At 46.4% G+C, this 13,349-nt stretch overlaps 1 protein-coding gene across 4 annotated transcripts in view; it reads left to right on the top strand.

The window, feature by feature from the left end:
• Positions 1–13,349, top strand: part of zfat (zinc finger and AT hook domain containing) — a 187,885-nt gene that overhangs the window by 134,754 nt on the left and 39,782 nt on the right. For all 4 annotated transcript variants that reach the window (XM_070895392.1, XM_070895402.1, XM_070895412.1 and 1 more), the window contains 2 exons: positions 4,946–5,034; positions 9,615–9,753. In XM_070895392.1, the coding sequence (XP_070751493.1) occupies positions 4,946–5,034; positions 9,615–9,753 (228 nt within the window). The remainder of the gene's footprint in view (positions 1–4,945; positions 5,035–9,614; positions 9,754–13,349) is intronic.

Raw genomic sequence — 13,349 nt, 5'->3', positions numbered from 1 at the left:
GTCAACTGCGAGGGCGCTCCTCCATTTCGGATGCCCCCAAAAGTTCGTCAACATCCTTCGCCTGCTCCACGACGACATGCAGGCCGTGATCCTTACCAACGGATTCATTACAGACCCAACCCACGTCCGGACCGGGGTTAAACAGGGCTGCGTCATCGCTCCAACCCTCTTCTCAATCTTTCTTGCCACCATGCTCCACCTCACAGTCAACAAGATCCCCGCTGGAGTGGAACTGAAATACAGAACCAGTGGGAAGCTGTTTAACCTTCGCTGCCTCTAGGCCAGGTCCAATACTACCCCAACCTCTGTCGTCGAGCTACAATACGTGGACGATGCCTGCGTCTGCGCACATTTAGATGCTGAATTCCAGGATATAGTCGACGTATTTACTGAGGCATACGAAAGCATAGGCCTCATGCTAAACATCCGTAAGACAAAGGTCCACCACCAGCCTGTCCTTGCTGCATAGCACTTTCCCCCAGTCATCAAGATCCATGGCGCGACCCTGGACAACGTGGACCATTTCTCATACCTCGGGAGTCTCTTATCAACAAAAGTAGACATTGATGAGGAGATTCAACACTGCCTCCAGTGCGCCAGCGCAGCCTTCGGTCGCCTGAGGAAAAGAGTGTTCGAAGACCAGGCCCTCCAATCTACCACCAAGCTCATGGTCTACAGGGCTGTAGTAATACCTGCCCTCCTGTATGGATCAGAGGCATGGACCATGTACAGTAGACACCTCAAGTCGCTGGAGAAATACCATCAACGATGCTTCCGCAAGATCCTACAAATCCCCTGGGAGGACAGACGCACCAACATTAGCGTCCTTGACCAGGCCAACATCCCCAGCATTGAAGCACTGACCACACTTGATCAGCTCCGCTGGGCAGGCCATGTTATCCGCATGCCAGACACGAGACTCCCAAAGCAAGCGCTCTACTCGGAACTCCTTCATGGTAAACAAGCCAAGGGTGGACAGAGGAAACGTTACAAAGACACCCTCAAAGCCTCCCTGATAAAGTGTAGTATCTCCACCGACACCTGGGAGTCCCTGGCCAAAGACCGCCCTAAGTGGAGGAAGTCCATCCGGGAGGGCGCTGAGCGCCTCGAGTCTCATCGCCGAGTGCATGCAAAAAACAAGCGCAGGCAGCAGAAGGAACGCATGGCAAACCTGTCCCACCCTCCCTTACCCTCAATGACTGTCTGTCCCACCTGTGGCAGGAACTGTGGCTCTCATATTAGACTGTTCAGCCACCTAAGGACTCATTCTAAGAGTGAAAGCAAGTCTTCCTCAATTCCGAGGGACTGCCTATGATGATTTCCAAGTCAGGATGGTGGGGAACTTGCAGGTGATGGTGCTCCCATGCACCTGCAACCCTTGTCCTTCTAGGTGGTAGAGGTCACGGGTTTAGGAGGTGCTGTCGAATTGCTGCAGTGCATCTTATAGATGGCACACACTGCAGCCATTGTATGCCGGTGTGGAGGGAGTGAATGTTGAAGGTGGTGGTTGGGCTGCCAATCCAGCAGGTTGCTTTGTCCTGGATGGTGTCGAGCTCCTTGAGTTTTGTTGGAGCTGCACTCATCCAGGCAAGTGGAGAGTATTTCATCACACTTCTGACTTGTGCCTTGTAGATGGTAGAAAGGCTTTAGGGAGTCAGGAGGTGAGACACTCGTCGCAGAATACCCAGCCTCTGACCTGCTCTTGTTACCACAGTTTTTATGTGGCTGGTCCAGTTAAGTTTCTAGTCAATGATGACCCCCAGATGTTGATGGTGGGGATTTGGCGATAGTAGTGCCATTGAATGTCAAGGGGCGGCGGTTAGACTCTCGCTTGTTGGAGATAGTCATTGCCTGGCACTTGTGTGGCGCGAATGTTTCTTGCCATTTATTAGCCCAATCGTGAATGTCGTCCAGGTCTTGCTGCATGCGGGCATGGATTGCTTCATTATCTGATGCAAATGGCACTGAAAACTGAGCAGTCATCAGTGAACATCCCCACTTTCTGACCTTATGGAAAGGTAATTGATGAAGTAGCTGAAGATGGTTGGGCCTAGGACACTGCCCTGAGGGACTTCAGTTTTACTAGGGCTCCTTGAAGCCACACTCGGTCAAATGCTGCCTTAATATCAAGGACAGTCACTATCACCTCACCCTTGGAATTGAACTCTTTTGTCCATGTTTGGACCAAGGCTGTAATGAGGTGTGGAGCCAAGTGGTTCTGGCGGAACCCAAACTGGGCATCGGTGAGCAGGTTATTGATGAGTAAGTGCTACTTGATAGCACTGTTGACCACACCTTTCATCACTTTTCTGATGATTGAGATTAGATCGATGGGGAGGGGATTGGATTTGGAAGGCGGCAGGTGGTCTGTGGGACAGCTTTCCCAATTTTGATCAGGAGGACTTTGCAGGGTCGACTGGGCAGGGTGTGCCGTTGTCGTGTCCGTAGCCGGTGCCGGGGGTGGTCCATCCTGTTTTATTCTTATTGTTTCTCGTAGCAGTTTGTTGCAACTGAGTGGCTTGCTAGGCCATTTCAAAGGGCAGTTAAAAATCACCACATTGCTGTGGGTCTGGAGTCACATATATACCAGATCAGGTAAGGACAGCAGATTTCCGTCCCTAAAGGACATTAGTGGGTTTGTACGATAATCCAATAGTTTCATGGTCTCCATTACTGATACTAGCTTTTTAGTCCAGATTTATTTAACTGAATTTAAATTCCCCAGCTGCCATGGTGGGATTTGAACTCGCGTCTCTGGATCTTTAGTCCAGGCCTCTGGATTACTAGTCCAGTATCATTACCATTATGCTACCATTCCCCTGCTTTTTGTGAACAGGACATACCTGGGAAGTTTTCCACATTGTCAGATAGATCCCAGTGTTGGAGCTGTACGGAACAGCTTGGTTAGAGGTGCGGCTAATTCTGGAGCACGAGTCTTCAGCACGATAGCCAGGATGTTATCGGGGCTTATAGCCTTTGCTGAATCCAGTGCGCTCAGCCATTTCATCACGTGGAGTGAATCGAATTGGCGGAAGACTGGCTTCTGTGATGGTGGGGACCTCAGGAGAAGGCCGATGTAGATCATCCACTTGGCGCTTCAGGTTGAAGATGAGTGCAACCGCTTCAGCCTTCTGTTGTGCTGAGCTCCGGCATCATTGAGGATAGGGATATTCATGGTGCTTCCTTAGTTGTTTAATTGCCCATCACCATTTACTACTGGATGGGGCAAGACTGCAGAGCTTTGATCTCATCTGTTGATTGTGGGATCGCTTAGCTCTGTTTATAGCATGCTGCTTCTGCTGCTTAGCATGCATGTAGTCCTGTTGTAGCTTCGGTACCTCATTTTTAGGTATGCCTGGTGCTGCTCTTCTGCACTCCTTATTGGACCAGGGTTGGTCCCCTGGCTTAATGGTAGAGTGAGGGATATGCCGGGCCATGAGGTTACAGCTGCTGCTGATGTCCCACAGCGCTTCATAGATGCCCAGCTTTAAGCTGCTAGATCTGTTCTGAATTTATCGTATTTAGCATGGTGGTAGTGCCACACAACACGATAGAGGGTGTCTTCAATGTGAAGACGGGACTTCGTCTCTACAATGACTGTGCGGTGATCGCTGCTACCAATGCGGTTATGGACAGATGCATCTGCGACAGGTAGATTGGTGAGGAAGAGGTCAAGTAGATTTTTCCCTCGTGTTGGTTCTCTCACCACCTGCTGCAGGCGTAGTCTGGCAGCTATGTTCTCCAGGGCTCGGTCAGTAATGGTGCTACTGAGCCACTCTTGGTAATGGACATTGAAGTTCCCCACCCAGAGTACATTCTGTGCACTTGCTTACCTTCAGTGCTTCTTCCAAGTGGTGTTTAACATGGAGGAGTACTTATTCATCAGCTGAGGGAGGGCGGCAGGTGGAAATCAACAGGAGGTTTCCTTGTCCATGCTTAGCCTGTATTCATGAGACTTCGTGGGGTCCAGAGTCAATGTTGAGGACTCCCAGGGCTACTCCCTCCCGACTGTATACCACTGTTCCGCCACCTCGGGTTAGAAGTAAAATTTTAAGGCCCCGAACTCGGTCGAAGCCAAGGCCCGCCCAAGTGCCGCCCAAAGGACCGCTGATGGCCGCCAAGAGACCAGGCTGTACTTTGCCTGGAAGATTCCTCAAAATGAGGTGGCAGTACTTCCCGGTGGCCAAATAACGGCTTTCGCCGTCAATCTGGACGGCAGTGGGCGGGAGCTCTCAATCTCGGCGGCAAATGCATTTGCTGACCAAGTGCCGCCGAGGATGGAGTCGGGCCCAAGGAGGGTTGAAGACCTGCAAATAAAAATCATAGCAAAAAAAAACTCTGCAACACATTCAGGGGACCTCATTCAGATAAGTCACTGTAAACTGTTGCGACTCCTGCCCGCACCAATCTGGCAGCTCGGCGGGCGGGAGGCTACTTACGCTACTTGGCTGCAGACAAGTCAGCGTGCGGTTCCGGAAATACTCCCCTCCCGCCTACTCCAGCCCAAGTGGAAAATGGTAAAGAGGGGAAACCAGCAGCAAAACTCGGCGGCAGTGGGCGGTAAGACCACCAATATCGCGACCCAAATGTTGACCTAAATTTCAGTTAGTTATTTACCAGAGCGACCCACTCCCACCAAATTCTTCAAGATGCACTCAGTTCATGTTGCAATCTGTGTTTGCGCTCTGTGCATCAGATGTGTAACTATTTGTTTAAAATAACAAATGTTTAATTCAAATTATTTTTGTCTGCTTGCCTCATATTGCTAGAGCTGAGAACCTTTTTAAAGATTTATAACACTTTGTTAATTGTTTTTAATTGGTTTTTAAATGTTGTTGATGAGAAGACAAGCATCAATTACAAGCAATTTTTCTGAGTGACATTTTGTCTGCATAAGTTATTGATTATGTTCTTTCCTTCCTCTACTTGTTTTCTTGTCCTGCAGGTAAACAGTTTAAATGTACAGTGTGTGACTACACCGCCGCCCAAAAGCCAAACCTTCTTCGACATATGGAGCAGCATGCTGCCTTCAAGGCAAGTATTATTTGCTGAGAATAAAGTCTTATGAGACATTTACTATATGACCAGTGATAGTTTGGCAGTATTTCCAATGAAGGCTATTATCAGTGACCCTAGAGAATGTTATCAGTGAGGATGTAGACTCATTACCAGTGAGAGCTATGCTGTACTTCCAGTGATGGTGAATGGGCAATCGTATTGATGACTGTCAAGAATATTGTGATTGGGAATGTATATTAGAAACATAGAAAATAGGTGCAGGAATAGGCCATTCGGCCCTTTGAGCCTGCACCACCATTCAATAAGATCATGGGTGATCATTCCCTCAGTACCCCTTTCCTGCTTTCTCTCCATACCCCTTGATCCCTTTAGCCGTAAGGGCCATATCTAACTCCCTCTTGAATATATCCAATGAACTGGCATCAACAACTCTCTGTGGTAGGGAATTCCACAGGTTAACAACTCTCTGAGTGAAGAAGTTTCTCTTCATCTCAGTCCTAAATGGCCTGCCCCTTATCCTAAGACTGTGTCTGGACTTCCCCAACATCGGGAACATTCTTCCCGCATCTAACCTGTCCAGTCCCGTCAGAATCTTGTAAGTTTCCATGAGATTCCCTCTCATCCTTCTAAACTCCAGTGTATAAAGGCCCAGTTGATCCAGTCTCTCCTCATATGTCAGTCCCGCCATCCCGGGAATCAGTCTGGGAAACCTTCGCTGCACTCCCTCAATAGAAAGAACGTCCTTCCTCAGATTAGGAGACCAAAACTGAACACAATATTCCAGGTGAGGCCTCACCAAGGCCCTGTACAACTGCAGTAAGACCTCCCTGCTCCTATACTCAAATCCCCTAGCTATGAAGGCCAACATACCATTGCCTTCTTCACCGCCTGCTGTACCTGCATGCCAACTTTCAATGACTGATGAACCATGCCACCCAGGTCTCGTTGCATCTCCCCCTTTCCTAATCTGCCGCCATTCAGATAATATTCTGCCTTCGTGTTTTTGCCCCCAAAGTGGATAACTTCACATTTATCCACATTATACTGCATCTGCCATGCATTTACCCACTCATCTAACCTGTCCAAGTCACCCTGCAGCCTTTTAGCGTCCTCACAGCTCACACCGTCACCCAGTTTAGTGTCATCTGCAAACTTGGAGATATTACACTCAATTCCTTCATCTAAATCATTAATATATATTGTAAAGAGCTGGGGTCCCAGCACTGAACCCTGCGGCACTCCACTAGTCACTGCCTGCCATTCTGAAAAGGACCCGTTTATCCCGATTCTGTGCTTTGATTTTGCACACCAATCTCTTGTGTGGGACCATGTCAGTGCAGATGTTGCTGCTCTCCCTGTTGTCAGTGCAGATGTTACTTCATGATTGATGGATGGGTAATCTCACCAACTATGAAATGTTAACTGAGCTGGGATTGAATGCTGCTCCCTCTGAAAAGGAATGCTTTCCAGTTTCAATGAAGCAAGTCAAAGAGGGCTCGATGGCCCTGTAGTGTGCTTTCTCTTCCTACGGGATACCCCATTACTCCTTGGCAACTGCTCACAATGGCATGATTGAAATCAAGAGCTCACGGTAGCACAGACCTGTGTCCCATTGCTGCTCAGTAGAGCATCGTTCCTGAGAGTAAATCTGAAGCAAGACCTTGGTTTATGGCCCTCAACTAAAGTGGAGTAAGAATAGGGTGTGCACCATACTTCCTGTGAACTCGGTAAACTCACACTTGTTGTTACGCTTGATGTTGTGATGGCTATTACTGTTTGCAGAAACCAGGAATCAAGTCCCATAATGCAGGACACACCCAAGGTTGAAAAGAGTAAGAGTAAAAGACAAAACATGATGCTACGGACCAAGAACTGGAAAGTGGGACTAGACTGGATAGCTCTTTTCAGCCGGCACAATCACGATGGGTCGAATGGCCTCCTTCCGTGCTATATTGATTGGGCTAACCAAACTGGTAGCAATGCGGTGGAGGAGGATTTCCTGGAGTGTATTCGGGATGGTTTTCTCGACCAATATGTCGAGGAACCAACTATCGAGCTGGCCATCCTAGACTGGGTGATGTGGAATGAGAAGGGACTAATTAGCAATCTTGTTGTGCGAGGCCCCTTGGGGAAGAGTGACCATAATATGGTAGAATTCTTTATCAAGGTGGAGAGTGACACAGTTAATTCGGAAACTAGGGTCCTGAACTTAAGGAAAGGTAACTTCGACGGTATGAGGCGTGAATTGGCTAGAATAGACTGGCAAAGGATACTTAAAGGGTTGACGGTGGATAAGCAATGGCAAACATTTAAAGATCACATGGATGAACTTCAGCATTTGTACATCCCTGTCTGGGTAAAAATAAAACGGGGAAGGTGGCTCAACCGTGGCTAACAAGGGAGATTAAGGATAGTGTTAAAACCAAGGAAGAGGCATATAAATTGGCTAGAAAAAGTAACAAACCTGAGGACTGGGAGAAATTTAGAATTCAACAGAGGAGGACTAAAGATTTAATTAAGAGGGGGAAAATAGAGTACGAGAGGAAGTTTGCAGGGAACATAAAAACTGACTGCAAAAGCTTCTATAAATATGTGAAGAGAAAAATATTAATGAAGACAAATGCAGTCGGATTCAGGTGAATTTATAATGGGGAACAAAGAAATAGCAGACCAATTGAACAAATACTTCGGTTCTGTCTTCACGAAGGAAGACACAAATAACCTTCCGAATGTACTAGGGGACAGTGGGTCTAGTGAGAAGGAGGAACTGAAGGATATCCTTATTAGGCGGGAAATTGTGTTAGGGAAATTGATGGGATTGAAGGCCGATAAATCCCCGGGGCCTAATAGTCTGCATTCCAGAGTACTAAAGGAAGTGGCCCTAGAAATAGTGGATGCATTAGTGATCATTTTCCAACAGTCTATCGACTCTGGATCAGTTGCTATGGACTGGAGGGTAGCTAATGGAACACCACGTTTTTAAAAAGGAGGGAGAGAGAAAACGAGTAATTATAGACTGGTTAGCCTGACATCAGTAGTGGGGAAAATGTTGGAATCAATCATTAAGGATGAAATAGCAGCGCATTTGGAAAGCAGTGACAGCATCAGTCCAAATCAGCATGGATTTATGAAAGGGAAATCATGCTTGACGAATCTTCTGGAACTTTTTCAGGATGTAACTAGCAGAGTGGACAAGGGAGAACCAGTGGATGTAGTGTATTTGGACTTTCAAAAGGCTTTTGACAAGGTCCCACAAGAGCTTATGGGAGTAATGTACTGACGTGGATAGAGAACTGGTTGGCAGACAGGAAGCAGAGAGTCGGGATAAACGGGTCCTTTTCAGAATGGCAGGCAGTGACTAGTGGAGTGCCGCAGGGCTCAGTGCTGGGACCCCAGCTCTTTACAATATACATTAACGAGTTGGATGAAGGAATAGAATGTAATATCTCCAAATTTGCAGATGACACTAAACTGGGTGGCGGTGTGAGCTGTGAGGGGGTTGCTAAGAGGCTGCAGGGTGGCTTGGACAGGTTAGGGGAGTGAGCAAATGCATGGCAGGTGCAGTATAATGTAGATAAATGTGAGGTTATCCACTTTAGGTGCAAAAACACAAAGGCAGAATATTATCTGAATGGCAGCAGATTAGGAAAAGAGGAGGTGCAATGAGACCTGGGTGTCATAGTTCATCAGTCATTGAAGGTTGGCATGCAGGTACAGCAGGCGGTGAAGAAGGCAAATGGTATATTGGCCTTCATAGCTAGGGGATTCGAGTATAGGAGCAGGGAGGTCTTACTGCAGTTGTACAGGGCCTTAGTGAGGCCTCACCTGGAATATTGTGTTCAGTTTTGGTCTCCTAATTTGAGGAAGGACGTTCTTGCTATTGAGGGAGTGCAGCGAAAGATGACCAGGCTAATTCCAGGGATGGCTGGACTGTCATATGAGGAGAGACTGGATCAACTGGGCCTTTATTCATTGGAGTTTAGAAGGATGAGAGGGGATCTCATAGAAACGTATAAGATTCTGACGGGACTGGACAGATTAGATGCGGGAAGAATGTTCCCGATGTTGGGGAAGTCCAGAACCAGGGGGCATAGTCTTAGGATAAGGGGCAGGCCATTTAGCAATGAGATGAGGAGAAACTTCTTCACTCAGAGAGTTGTTAACCTGTGGAATTCCCTGCCGCAGAGAGTTGTTGATGCCAGTTCATTGTATATATTCAAGAGGGAGTTAGATATGGCCCTTACGGCTAAGGGGGGATCAAGGTGTTTGGAGAGAAAGCAGGAAAGGGGTACTGAGGGAATGATCAGCCATGATCTTATTGAATGTTGGTGCAGGCTCGAAGGGCCGAATGGCCTACTCCTGCACCAATTTCTAAGTTTCTATGTTTCTATAAATTTCTATGATTATCGCTGTTGTCGGTGCAGATGTTGCTGCTCCATGTTGTTGTTGCTCTCCCTGTTGTCGGAGCAGATGTTGTTGCTCTCTATTGTTGGTGTAAATGTTGCTGCTCTCCCTGTTGTTGGTTTGTTTGCTGCTCCTTTCTGTGTTACTGGTGTAGTTGCTGTTGCTAGTAATGTTCTCCTTATTCATTTCAGCCTTTTCGATGTGCGCTGTGCCACTATTCCTGTAACATGGCTGGATCATTGAAGAGACATTACCACAAGAAACACCCCAATGATGAATATGTCAATGCTGGGACTGGTGTGCTAGCTCAGGAGAGTGTGACGCAACAAGGTATCAAGAGCTTTGCTTTGAAATAATGCATGCAGCTTACGGTAACGTAGATTACTGGAACACTTTAGTCGTGAAAATAATTTTTCAGTGTACCAATTTATTCTCACTCTCAGTTCTGCTATTAAATCCTCCCTCTCCTAGCATCCAGGAATCTCCCTGTTCCTGGTTGATCCTTGTGGCCATTCTGGTCATCTTACATTTTTCAGGGTGTCCAGTTAGATTCTCTGTTTCCTTGGCCGGAATTTTCCTTACCTCGGCTGGTCCAGTGCTGCCGGTGTTGGTGGTGGGTCCCGACCCCGCTGCTGGCTCCATCTTGCTTAACAGAATGAACTTTCCTTAATAGGACCTATTGAGCCCCCCCCCCAGCGTGTTACCCGGCCCAATTAGATGGAGCAGGTCTGGTGATGTTACTCATGATGCGTTTCAAGCTTGGATCCTTAAAGGGATCCTGGCCACATTAAATTTGAAGTTCAATCTGTTGAATCTTTAATGTACAATCATATAATGAAAAATACTGTGCAATCATATAATGAAAGCTATATATGAGTGACAAAGAAATATTTAAATAAAATTATCATTAAGTAATAAGACTAAAAATACGATGAGGAACATAATTTATAAAGTACATTAATTGGGAAGTTATTGGTTATTTAGTCACAAATCTATAGACTTTTGTCAATTACTTTTAGACTGATATAACTGGTACAAATAAAAGATAGGTAATACATAAAATTAAGCAGATTTTAAATGTACTTGTAAAGGGGTTGATTTACAATCTTATACAAGTTCAGCGAAACAGCTGCACAAACAGTGCAAGTGATGCTTACAATATGTTTCTGGGTTTTCTGCAGCTCTTCCGTTGAAGTTAACAATGGATAAGTGAGAGAACCTCCGCAGAAATTCACCCTAAAGTCTCGGACTAAAAAAGTTAAATTAGTTATACTCAGGGACGCAAAGCAAATTGAACCTGTGTAATGAGTGATGAGAATGAAATTGTTATGGTTGACTTGAATTAATGTGTAATTGGACAGTATACTGTGAGAAAAACCTGACCAGAAACAGTTCACTGCAATTACTGTTAAATTGGAAGGCAAAAGACGAGAATGGCCAGTGAAAAATGTATTTCCCTCACCATCCAGTGTAGGAGAGGAGTGACTTCAGCACTTACATCCCTTCAGGAATTTCTGAATTAACATTTACCAGTAGCTTTTCAAGTAGAACAAAATCTCCATCAATCTGTTAGCTGATGTAATCAACATGTTTTTATTTTGGTTTGTTTTCCATGTTGTCAACTAATCAGTTGGAGCAATTATCACGGACCTCCCGTCTCAGGTTGCCAGACGTGGTTCCCGAGCTGGGAAATTTAATAAGTAGGGGACAAAAGGTTCTTGAGTGCTTGTAAAGTACCTCATAATGATTTATGAGAGTAAACTAGCAAGAAATATAAAAACAGACATGAAGAGCTTCTACAGGTATATAAAAAGGAAGAGAGTAGCTAAAGTAAATGTTGGTCCCTTAGAGGATGAGACTGGAGAATTAATAATGGGAAATGGCGGAGACTTTGAACAAATATTTTGTATCATCTTCACGGTAGAAGACACTAAAAGCATCCCAATAATTGATAATCCTGCCGATATGGCGGTGCGGGGGGGGGGGGGGCGGGGATTTCAAACAATCATGATCACTGGAGAAAAGGTACTAGGCAAACTAATGGGACTAAAGGTGGACAAGTCCCCTAGACCTGATGGCCTGCATCCTGGGGTCTTAAAAGAGATGCCTGAAGAGATGATGGATGCATTGGTTGTAATCTACCAAAATTTCCTGAATTCCCAGCGGACTGGAAAACCGCAAATGTAACGCCCCTATTTAAGAAAGGAGGAAGACAGAAAGCAGGAAACTATAGACCAGTTAGCCTAATATCTGTCATTGGTAAAATGCTGGAGTCCATCATTAAGGAAGTAGTAGCAGGACATTTAAAAAGTCATAATGCAGTCAGACAGAGTCAGCATGGTTTTATGAAAGGGAAATCATGTTTGACAAATTTGCTTGAGTTCTCTGAGGGTGTAACGAGCAGGTTGGATAAAGGGGAACCAGAGATGTCCCGTATTTGGATTTCCAGAAAGCATTCGATAAGGTGCCACATAAAAGGTTACTGCACAAGGTAAGAGCTCACGGGGTTGGGGTAATATATTAGCATGGATAGAGGATTGGCTAACTAACAGATAAATGAGTCATATTCCGGTTGGCACACTGTAACTAGTGGGGTGCCACAGGGATCAGTGCTGGGGCCTCAACTATTTACAATTTATATGAATGACTTGGATGAAGGGGCCGAGTGTAATGTAGCCAAATTTGCTGATGATACAAAGATAGGTGGGAAAGCAAGTTGCGAGGAGGACGCAAAGAATCTACAGAGGTGTATAGATGGGTTAAGTGCCTGGGCAAAAATTTAACAGATGGAGCATAATGTGGGAAAATGTGAGGTTATCCACTTTGGTAGGAAAAATAAAAAAGCTAATTATTATTTAAGTGTGGAGAGATTATAAAATGCTGCGGTACAGAGGGATCTGGGAATCCTTGTACATGAAACACATAAAGTTAGCATGTAGTAGGAAGGCAAATGGAATGTTGGCCTTTATTGCAAGGGGGATGGAGTATAAAAGTAGAGAAATCCTGCTACAACTGTCCAGGGCGTTGGTAAGACCACACCGGGGGGCCGATATCAGTCTCCCGAAAAAGCCTCTTAACGACGGAAAGCAGTGGCTACGCAGTGGAGTAAAATGGCCGCTGATTTTCTATCGAATGGCTGCCGCTCGCAAAATTCTCCAAGGTGCTTTTTCTGGCCATCCCCACTCCCACCGCGCTGCTGCCGACCCCTCCTAAGTGCGTCATCAAAGCGCGCACCGCCGATTTCCCGCACTGCAAGCAAAATTCAGGTAAAGAAATCTTCGGCCCGCCAATCGGTGCCTCCGACAGTTTTTTCTGTCGGTGCACTGTGTTTGCAGTGTACGCGGCGGCCATTCAAGGGGAGGGCGCACTGCCACGGCCGCCATCTTATTATTTTTGTAGGCCGACTGCCAGGTCGGCCGGACAATTACGCCCCCATGGGTGCCAGGCCGCTGGCCCAACCGAAACCCTCCCTGGTGGCCCAGTGGACCTAACTAAAATAATCGCAGAGTTCGCAGCGGCTCTCTCCTTTAAGTGAAGGGGAGAGACGTGGTGACGCACAAACGTCATGACTATGCTGATGACTGACAGCGGCGGAGACTCCACCCCGTCTCCATTTCCGCCCCTCTTATGATCGATCTTCTGCTCTCCGCCCCACTTCCGCTCCCATTATGTCCGACTTCCCCTCTACTCGGAAAAAAATGCCAAAGAGCTGAATTTCGCACAAGAGGCCACCTCATCCACCATAGCGGTGAAAACACAAGAAAAGCAAAAAGTGCAACCCGTTTTGGGCAGCGGTGAATTTCGGTCCCCTGGAGTACTGCGAAAATTTTAGTCTCCTTCTTTGAGGAAGGATATTCTTGCATTGGAGGCAGTTCAGAGAAGGTTCACAAGGTTGGTTCTTGAGATGAAGGGGTTGTCTTGTGAAG

The sequence above is a fragment of the Pristiophorus japonicus genome, chromosome 1, assembly GCF_044704955.1.
Source record: "Pristiophorus japonicus isolate sPriJap1 chromosome 1, sPriJap1.hap1, whole genome shotgun sequence".
NCBI classification, from domain to species: Eukaryota; Metazoa; Chordata; class Chondrichthyes; family Pristiophoridae; genus Pristiophorus; species Pristiophorus japonicus.
Note: the sequence above shows the minus strand (reverse complement) of the source record. Positions and strands in the feature narration are given on the sequence as shown.